This window comes from Electrophorus electricus, chromosome 7 (genome assembly GCF_041902795.1).
Source record: "Electrophorus electricus isolate QZ-2024a chromosome 7, ASM4190279v1, whole genome shotgun sequence".
In the NCBI taxonomy this organism is placed as follows: domain Eukaryota; kingdom Metazoa; phylum Chordata; class Actinopteri; order Gymnotiformes; family Gymnotidae; genus Electrophorus; species Electrophorus electricus.
In genome coordinates, this window is record NC_137503.1 from 14,812,614 (window position 1) to 14,823,994 (window position 11,381).

Sequence of the window (11,381 nt, forward strand, 5' to 3'; positions counted from 1 at the left end):
TAGAGTGCAGCGACTATAGGCAACATTTACTGTAGTCACTTAGGTCCTTTGTCCAGCCTTGAAATGGAATGGCATTAATCAGTTTGTGTTCTGGGCCCTGATCCTTCCAACTGAAGATGACTGGAACCACAAACTAGGACACCTGAGGTTGAATCACACTGGGAGGGTGGCAGCGCTTTCTCTGTAGAGTCTTAACCACAGTATCTATTCATTAAATGACAAACGTCCTGCTCAAAACATGATGGCTACCCCACTCCTCTCAACCTCAGAAGGGTAATTGGTCTTGTTTTGTGTGCCTGTGTCTCTGGCAGGCGACTCAGAGACAGCGCTGTCATTCCCTGCCTCTGATGTCTGACGCGGCACGTTGGGGTTTTTTCTCCACTCCCCTCTCTTTCTCTTTTCCATTGTTGACACCCCTCTCATCCATTCGGAGAGTCTCGAGCCCCTGGTTCGGCGCTGGCTGTCAGACATCCCAGTCGGACGGGTGGCTCAAGTGACAGACCTGTGAGCAGCGGGGTCTACTTGGCATCTGAAGCCTCCGACTACATGACAGGGCATAACTTAGTCATAGAGGATGGGCAAAGTCTGTGGGAGAGAAACTTTGGCCTTCATTGCCTGAGAAGAAAAAAGAAAAAAGAAAGCTCTGCTTTTCTCTGCAGAGTGATTCTGACAGAATCTCTTTGTATATATAACCTGATGGTAATGCATTTGGAAACGCACTGTACTTTGTCTTTTAAGACCACATCAGGACTTACTGAAGATGGTTAGGTTTTGTAGTTAAAGTATACATTTTATTTTCAGACAATAGCACCACTCTATCACAGCCTCTAAAACCTAAATCACATACCTTTACCATTCTGCCTTCAAGAAAACCTATGAGGTAGCCATGATGCAGTTTCATCAATTTCTGCTTGGTGCTTTAATAGGAGGTCAGTGAAACAGTGCAGAGATTGCAAGCTAAATGCTGTGCCTGTGCTTTCTCTGAACATTTAAAGAAGTTTTACACAGGAGTATATTTTGAGACTATATATTTGAACTTCAACTGAAATATTAATAGCATAATAAAAGGGTATTGCGATGGTCACTACCATATGACCAGGACTCTGTATCTGTGTCTCAGATACCCCTCCCATTTCTCTTTCTCTCATCCTCTTCTTGTTCTCCTTTATACCTCTACTTGTCACTCTTTCACCATCACTGCTCCTGAACAGTGCTCCGAGAGCCTCTCTCCTCACTCTCCTTCATCGCTCTCTGCTGTTTTATATGCGGCAAAAACAATACTTGAAAGGAAAGGCCGGCGGAGAACTTGACCCTGGTCACTGCAATTATTCCAAAGGAGTGGCCAATTAGTGCCATTAGTAATGCAATAGGATGGCGGGGATGGTGTGTGAGCATCTACAATTTCACGCCATGGGCGGCGATACACGGGCCACATATTTACATAATGAGAAGGGGAAATTAGTAGGCCAGTGTTGAAGAGGTCCATTACTATGTTAGGCACATTACAAATTCCATGTGATCCTGTCCAAACTGCAGTATGAGCAGACAGCTGTCCGTCAAATCCAATGGATGTAGAAAAAGCTCAAGTGATTATTGTAATCATTATTGTCCTAATTATTAGCCAGTTATCATTATCTTTGAGAAAATCTTGTCAGAAAATGGTAAAACGTGTTAAAGTGGATTTATAAATGTATATGAAAGCATATTGCCTATGACTGGGGAACCAAACATGTTGAACTTAAACGTCTTACATGTATTGTGACATGTGTCCACCAAGTGGCAGTGTGGAGCCAGGATGATGGACTACTGCTTTTTTTTGCCAGAAAGGCAGCCATATAGTTCAGTGTTTATATCAGAATATTGAGGTTTTTAGGTTATGTGGGGGGAAAAATCTAATAAATAAAGAAACGGGCTACACTTCAAACAACTAATATTAATCATAACTAAATAAACTTTTACCATTGCTTACAGAGGAATACTCCCTCTTCAGATGTCACAGAGGGTAGTCCTTTATCCCCATTTACAGTTCAGTGGTATGATGTTCATTATGCTACAGTTGATCTATGTGCATGCTTCACCTGCTCACAATAACAAATACCGACCGCACATTGGCTCTCGAAGTTGACAACCAGCAACTGAACACTCAATAAGGAGAGAAAACATCTCTCTGACATTTAACAGCACAAGACCAGTGTCAAATAACATCAATTCTGCAAACTCAATAACTGTTTATATTATTTTTACTGTTGTGTTGTTTCCAAGGCCACTTTAAAGGCCTTGTTTTCTATCAAAAGTATACCCACAGCGAGAGGATTGTTAAGGAGAAAACTGTCACTCTTCAAACCTATGGCTTGCTTTATGAGGTATAAGCGATCTTGAATGCATTATTGATGACCTCCTTGTGCTGCAGTTACTGCCAGAAGCGTGGGCTGAACTTGCTCCTGTGTTGTACTAAACAGATCTTCAGCAGGAAACAGCACTTGTGCTCTCTGTCTCTCTCTCTCGCTCACACACACACACACACACATACACACACACACATACACACACACACACACACGTACGCACATGCACGCACACTACAAATCAACTTTGATTAATGTGGAGATTTGTCCTATTAGACAGCTACAGTGGAAGTGCATTGAGAGCACGGCCCAGCTAGACGGAAACAGCTTGGAAAGGGTGTAGGATACAACTGAGGCACTGTTTGGGAGAATCAAAAGTATTCAACATGGATACACAAAAGATGTTTTAAGGTATTAATGTCTAAATTATTATGAATTTCGTTTGCACTGGTTATCTGGCATGACCTCTAACACTGTAAGCACAGATCATTCATTGTTTACATTCCTAATTCTACATGAGGCAGCTGTGTGCCTTTTAAAAACTCAAAAATCAGAGATAAGAGGGAAAAATGACTCCTACATATAGGGACCTCCAAACAGCAACCTTTACAAAGTGCCAGGCAATTGACATTTGAGGGACCTTGATTTGAACTTGGAATTGCAGTGGAGTCTAATTAGATGCATGTTTAAATGAGCAATTATTGATAAACCCAAGTTGCTTATGCCCAAGGGAGGATTCACTGACTGTCTAGGCATTTCCAATTCATTTGTTAAATCTCCATCAAGTGCATTTAATTCAATTCTATTTTCAGAGAGAAATGTCATCGTGGACTGCATTTTATCATAAATGAACAGGACCTGGGAAGGCTTTCTATAATGCCTCACAACATCTGCCTAACATTTATATAATGTTTTCAAGTGTCTTTCGTTACAGCAGGTGCCCTGGATGAATACGACTGCGAGTCTCATATGTAAGCTTTGTTTATGCCCTGTCTGTCAGCTCATGGCTTATTGATGATTGCAATCTCATGCGGTTTGCTCAGATCAGGATCACCTGCTGACAGACAGCACTTCAAACTGCAGCTCCGCATGTACAAACGCCGCATTTACCATAAATAATGAAAAGGGCGACATTTTGTCAACTTGTGCTGGATTGCACTATTATATTCAAATAAAGGCAGTAAACTGGACGCTTAGGTGTGCATTACTGATGCGGAATCATCAGTAGTGTAACTATTAGGTGTTTTCTCTACAAGTATGAGCAGATTGGCATTACACTTCATGAATTACTGATATTTGACTTTATCAGTGATCCCCATTTTCTAATATGTACCAGGCCTAATGTTCTTTTCTGCTGACCAGACTTCCACTATCATGCCACAGTATATTTGCTTTGCTCAGGGATTTAAAGCCAAACATATTTATATGTTGGTGGTTGTATTAAATATACATTTATTTCATTAATAAGCCCTTTAGCCAAAAAAAAGCATTTGTTTCTTAGTGATAATTTTGTTATAGTCCCAAGACTTTGGTTACAGTACCAAGGAAACTGTCCTTGCATGTTTTGAACTTAGATTCACCAGAGATGTTTGCTCTACAGAAATGTTTTATATAGTATATAATCTATTACTCATGTTGATTAATGAGCAAGTATGATCACCTAACGCTCTGTTGGTATACTTGTTTTTAACTCTGACACATTTGTTCCTTGGGGGAGTTATCTGTTTGGAGCAGGGATACATGTGTTGAGCCATTTTGATAAATTAAAAAAAGATGACTCATATGACATAAAAATGTTCAAACGACATAGCTACTAGAGGCTCCTAAGGGGTCTTGGGAGTATACTATGGTGTTCTAAAATGATGCCGCCTTATAAGACAGACTTAAAAGTGCAACCTAGTGTATAAAGGCTAGATATCCAGTGAATAGCTGTTTACTCCCAGTGTTTCATTACTTATAAGTAACTGATCATGAGTAACCACCAGGACTAGGCCTCCTAAAAATATTATACAGGAAACTAATCAAGTTGTATGACATCACCACATCCCTGTGCATAAAGAATCATTTTGCTCTTATAAGAGCTTGCTCTCAAATTGGCCTTCTTTACTAAAACCTTCAAATAACATTCACAGCTCCAGAACACAGTGTTGCACGAGATACAACCTAGACACGTGTCATAAATAAAGTCTTATTTGAAATTCTAGCTCTTAATAGTGGCTCCTCACAACCTTGCATGATTGCCGGCACCTCCTCGTTTAATTTATGCACATCCGAAGGAGCCCTCATTAACATTCTACAGTCATTCCACACGCTGCTCGTTCGTCCAGAGAGATCATTTCAAAGGCAGATTCATCTGGAGATGAAACATTTTTATTTGGGCTACAGCTCAGGCGCGAGCTGGCCACTCAGCACACTAATCAGATTAGAATATTCATTTATTCCAGATTAAAATATGTATTAGTACAAATTGTGTGTGTCAAACTCGCAACAAAGAAGAAATGAATCACTTATATTAAAAGAAATGACAAGGGTTGTATTATATAAATTCAAGGAAAACGCAATATGATTTCTGTCTCTGATTCTTGGTACCTCTTTTCACAAATGCTAAGCAAATGCCCAGAAAATTCCCAGCAACAGCAATTCCCAGCAACCATGCTTGTATTAATTATGATTTCACTGCAAAGTTCACAGTTTGCTCAAATGCAATAAAAAGAAGATACACTTTGCCATGCTTATGAATTTATGTAGATCTTTGGTGTGTCATACAGACACTAAATTGTATACATACATGGATGCTTGTGAATCACATATGGATAAAGAAAGGCTTCTTTCTAGCTGACAGTGGCTTTGTTCTGTAATCACATTTCATGTGTTTTCCCCGAAAAGCAGCTAAAAGGATGTTGGACCATAGAGCAGTTCAACCTTTGTCAGTTAAAATTCATAGTACATTCTTTTTTTATTACACTGATTTGGTAAGCCATTTCAGATCACTTCTTTCTTGCAACATGAAAGTGACAAGCCATGAAATGAAAATGATGTCTTGAGGGGAGAGAAAAAAAAAAAAAAACACAATTTTTTTTTTTTTAAAAACCATTGAAACTGATATATTAATCGCTTCCTTCTACATCACTTTTCTCTTTTTACCAATGCTTACTGGCATAATTGGTCACCCTATTATCATATAGACTTTCTTTTATGTACATGTCTTACAGTTAATGTGTTCCAAAATGTACTACTAACTACTAACTTTCACACAAAAACAAAGAGCAGAACCAACAGTTGTGGCTGAGATGGGTGGAGATTTGCTGGGGTGGAGAGGTTCCTGTGAGGAGTTAGAGCAGACTCATCAGCAGAGGCCACAGAGTGTGGGATCGATACTCCACTAATGCAGTGCTCATTATTCCTCCGAGTCGATCCTCCTGACCTGGAGACGGACACTAAAAGACTGTTCCGGTGGCTCCAGCACCCATAAGGGGCCATGGGATGTCTCAGTCACTTCCCACACTAGAGGCAGTGGCCTGCGACAGCCTCCTAGGACATTTACTAGCAAGCACTAAAGACCACGCTACGACCAAGACTTTTTGCATGCTGCACTCCGGCATTTTGATGTTCCTAACAAGAACACAACAAATCGTTCCTCATTACACAGTAATTAACTCCCCAGCTCCACCCCCCCCACCACTCCCAAATCCGAGTCTTAAATCAACCTCCCCCACCTCCGACCCCTCCATCCTCTGCTTCCCTCCTCCTGCTGCACTCCTCTTTAATTTCCTTGCCTCCACAGGGGGTGGGGGCATAGAGATGGTGTACCGTACTCCATCATTTCCTGTCATACGTGCCAACCACCCTGCAACGTCAGCTCCGCCCTTTTCCCCCTGCCCCTCACTCGGGGTGCAGATGTGGACCTCTTAACAAGGCAACACCTGGAAGGGGGTGGGGGTCTCATGACCTGCAAAGATGGGAATGAACTTTGCAGCCCTGCCCTGCTCTGCTTAAGATGTAGTAAAAGCAGTTGTGGATGGCATTACTAGGTGCCAATCCCTATAGACCTACAAAAGTCTACAGAGGTTTTCAAAGAACTTCCACTGTTAATTGTTAAAATGAGGTTATTAATTGGACACAGAGGAAAATAACCTGTCATTTCAGATGGGGATCATTTGGTGATTGAAAGGTATCTTTAATGCAAGCCCATAGGCCAGCTATGAAGCACCCATTGGGGATTACCTACCGAGTCTGGATAGCCCTAAGGCACAAATCATAGTCTTCTAACTGAGGTTGGGGTGGGGGGTAGGGTTTCTGGCTTTGATCATAATTGACACACACCCTCTCTGATGGCCCAGATACTGTGCTCATAGGTTGGAACATGTTTTTATGAGGAACAAATAATCTTGGGAAATGCTATAAATTAAATATTGCTCTGAACTTAATGCAATGGACTATTCTCTGGTTTTACTGTTATTTGATCAGATGTTCAGGTCATTGAGATTTAGCACTGTGGGACTGACTCATCATGCTAATCAAGAGATACAGTAGGCCCCAAAAGTCCATTAATTCACTACCAAGACCTGAAGAATCTTGAATATTTTCCAGAAAAAAACTACTTTACTAGGCTTCCATTTACAAATAGCTACAAATATTTGGAAAATATTTTTAACAAAATATTCTTCAAAGCTGTAACACAAGTTTCACAGTTGATAATACTAATAAAGTCAATATTAGGTATTAGTTGATAGTTAATGTGGTGTGTCAATTAATTAATGTGGTGTGTCACTATTTGAATGAAATTTTAGAACATGAAGCAAATAAGTATGCTGAATAAGTAAGCATCTACAAAACTGAAATGCATTCTCAAAGTTACTCAGATAATAGTTGTGCTCATTTTTGTTAAAATATGAAATAATTATTCTTGGTAGTGGATTTTTGGACTGTCAAAATATTATGACTAATTAATAAAAACTATTCAATATCACCACTACAGGGTCATTTTGTTCTGTAATTTATTTATAAAACATACACTTACATTATGTGCGTTAATTATGGTAGCATTTGCCAACACTTTAGGCATCATGGAATTCTTAGTAACTAACCTGAGATAGTTTTTGTACCTATTGGCCAATTATCACTGTTCAGTAGAGAAACAATGATACTACAATTAGCATGTACCTCTTCAAATAACTCTGTTGTATACATTATAAGGTCGTATAGCCACAGCTCTAGTTCACACCTCTGACTTCTATGTGCCACAATTGTTAGCACTGCTTGGCACAAAATCACAGTGAAAATACAGTAAATATTAACGCAAAAAGGCCATTTAGGACAAAATGGTCAAACAGGTCCAAGGACACAGCACGACAGAGCTGTGAGACTGTGTTTCCGCTTGGGCTGAAGGTTGGCGAATGCCTGGCGAGATGCTGATACCACTGCTGCATTTCAAAAAGGGCTCTAAACGCTGGATGTTAATATTTCATTGAGCTTTGCCCCACAGGAGGGCTGCTCGTAGCAGGATAAAAAAAAAGTCAGTCACTGATGGGAGATTGTATTAGTGTTGTGGGCTTCAGAGGAAAGCCTTGTCTTGTTTCTCATTAATGAGGGGAACAGAGGGATGAGCAACAAAGAAATGTCTAATTATAGAGAAGAGAAAGAAAAACATGTAAACAGGCAGCCCTGTGAAGACCGCGTTTGTCAGTGAAACACTGATACAAATTAAGCAGCATCTCTGTTCATTTGAACCACCACAGAATAACCTCAAATGCAGAAAACTATGTCTGTGGACCCATGTATGATAGTGTACCATTTCATTTAACACTGCAAATTGTGAACTGTGATGTACTAGGACAAGTCCCACAGAAGCAATTAGGGACTACACATTGCACTGTCTATGGACATATTGAAATAAGCTATTTGAGCAGATGATGGGACATTTGCACCATATGCAAAACCATTAGAAAACCTAAACAGCCCATGCGACTCCCACGGCTATCAGGAAATTTGACAGAGATCCAAAATGTTTAAGACATGCAGATGTTTTCACTTTAACCAAACATCTGTTTGCACAGGCATGACTTGTGTGGAAAAACCACAATGGGCCACCAATAGCGTTTATGGCACGATATTAACTTGGTTTTATAATTACTCTAGCAATAAGCAATTTGAACACAAACTGGGCTCTGTCGTGTTGCAGCCAAGGCCTGTCATATTGAGCATGCATCAATAGGCTAGACAGTACTGAATATTTCCTAATTTCATGCGATACAGTTGTGGCAGTGGAGTCAGACGAGGAGGCAGTGAGGTGGTGCCTGTGACAACATTTTTTTGTTGATAAAGGCTTTTGCATGTTGGAAATAAGTTATATCAGCATGACAAGAAGGACTCTTGCAAATGTACTTTTTCATGCACGAACTAGATGGTATAAAGTCCAATTATAAAATTTGTGAATAGCCAAGTCACAGACCACATAGTAAGCTACCAGAATAATATTCAGCACCTTTGCTTTCATTCAATGCATTTGTACTCCTACCAACTCTACTGCTAAATTCCAAAATGCAAGCAATTACTGTCTGAAATCAGTATTCAACAAACACTACAATGATACTCCGAGGAAATGCTCTACCAGATACCTGGGCAAATGAAATGATGCCATTTGGTTGTTTGAGCAGTGAGATTATTCTTTTCATGTTACTACCAGATAGCCAAAGACAAATGCTTGGCAAGTCAATAAAAGAGAATAATTCTTCAGCAGTGTGCCCCTTCCTTGGTCCCCTCACTGAAATGGACATGTGAATGACACACATACACGAACACACTCCCACAGTTGAAAGATTGTTGCTTCCCCCATTATGTGACAAGAGCCCATCTCAGACAGAAATGATCTACCAAGTTGTCACCATGCACTCGAGTGAGCGGTCTTCCTGAAGAAAGAACAAAGGTTGATGGCTCCTACAAGGACGAGTGTCTTGCAAACAATGTCTCAAGCTGTTTGCGTTAACAGCAGTACTTCAGCTGAAACTGGCTACCTGTCCAAGGAGAATTGGGAAGACCATCCCTCCCCTAACCCATACTTTCTGATAAAACTGCCATAGGCTACCTCAAGGACCTGTCAAACAATACATCCTACACCTTTTGTAGGATTTATTTACCTCAGGTGCTGAAAACATGTCATCACCCCTTGTGGGTCTGCATATACTCATTAATTCACTGTGTGTCACCCTGTCAGAACATATTCATTATGGGATTTGCGACTATATTCTATACATTCAATACATCCACTAACTGACACTGTAGTACTACATCCAAGGTTGATGGTTGATCCCAGCAGTAAAACGGACCACCCCACTGTAAGTAGGCTTATGCAAGAGTGTCTGAGAAACTCTGGTGGTTGATGCAGAGAGGACCAAACTCCAAGACACAGAGGCCTAAATGAGGGATGTTGTTTTTCAGTCCTGTCTTTGCCTCTGCTAGCATGTTAGCGGTAACAAATCTCAGAGATCTCCATGGCTAGCTCCAGACATTCTCCCGTCTCATGACAAGCGTTGAACAGGCCGCAGTCCAAGTTGCAGTGGCAGCTCCAGTCATTGTTGTGAGCTGGCTCTAAAGGGGTCAAAAGAATCTGGCAGGAAGGGCAGGTGTGAATAGCGACACTTTCGCACGTGTCCGGTAGCATGAAGCACAGATCATAGAACCGGCAGAAGAGGCAGTTGAGCACAGCCATTGCACAGGCATCTGAATGATAGAAAAGAAGGAATTACAGGATTTGCTGGCAATAAGTAATGAGGGAATTCATTATTCATGACTTATAGATAAGCAGTTTCAGTGTGTCCTAAAGGAAAGTACTGCATGTTGGTTTGTAGCGTGAGATTTACTCAGAAATAACTTTGCTTCCCCAAATGGGCTGTGCTAAAACTTGGCTTGTCTTGATACCAACTCTGTATTTGTACTGCAAGTGCTGGATTCTGTATGACTTTTGTCTGTCTATACATATCTGTTTATGACAGAGAATGATGTGTCATATGTGCCTTAATTCACATAAGGGTCATTAAATGGTTGAGAGAAAAAGTCCCCAAGAAAAACACTTATAATAAAAACGTCCAAGGTCATTTCCACACACACAATAAAAGGTAAAAGCTTTCTTCAACACCTAACTCCTAACACCTAACTCCTAACTTCTGACTTGCAGAAAGAAAAACTCAAGGGTGCCTTAATGATCTGGTGTCTGTCAGTACCTCTTGTTTATAACATTTTAAAAGCCTCCAGTCTCTCCCATGGCATTTCTTTATACATGCATAATTTAAAGAATCACCTTTCCCTCCATATCCCTCCCTATGAGAAAGGAACTCTGGGAGCTGTTTGGAGAGCTAATCAATTACTATGCATGTTTATTAGTGATTTTTTCCTTTTTTCATTAAAGGGTCATCTTTATGGATTTCAATAGCTTTTTTGCAATAGAAGAGTAGATTAAATCAACTATTAAATTAGAATTAGATAAATTATTAAATCAAATATATTAAGTTAAATACATTTATTTTGATGACTGATGGATCAATCAACATAGTGTCTCGTATACTAATGTTTTTGACAGAGTACATTTTTGAACTTTACCCATATTGACATGAAATATCACAACTGTACACAACTGTCCAGTGCTTTCGGAATGCATACTCTGCATTTTCAGTTTTGTTACTCTAATCTGGAAAAAACTATATCTCTGTGTCTCTATTTAAAAAAAATTTTTAAAAAATCAACAGCATGTTACTCACCTTCAACATCCTGAGAGAGTGTCAGTGAGTTTTTGGAGTCAGTACTGCGAGTCAGTGAGTCAGTGCTGCACTGATCCACAGAGTATAAGGAGTAGGTGGATCCAGGGGGTCCCACATCTCCTTTATTCTCCCCAGAATCAAGATCAGGCCTTCTTTGCTGAGTGCGTCCTGGAGCCATTTTAGTCACCTTCTCACCATGCGATTCTGGAAACACACAACAGATATGATGTTGAACATAGTACATATTTCAATTACATCAAAGCTTTGTTACATTACTAATTGT

General features: G+C 40.2%; 1 protein-coding gene across 1 annotated transcript; it reads right to left on the minus strand.

The window, feature by feature from the left end:
- Positions 1-9,807: 9,807 nt before the first annotated feature.
- mdfic2 (MyoD family inhibitor domain containing 2) lies at positions 9,808-11,150 on the minus strand (the record flags this gene model as incomplete). Its single annotated transcript, XM_026999644.3, has 2 exons — positions 9,808-10,064; positions 11,099-11,150. Coding segments are annotated over 2 exons (309 nt in total), but the record flags the coding sequence as incomplete, so codon positions are not given.
- Between the last annotated feature and the right edge of the window lie 231 nt (positions 11,151-11,381).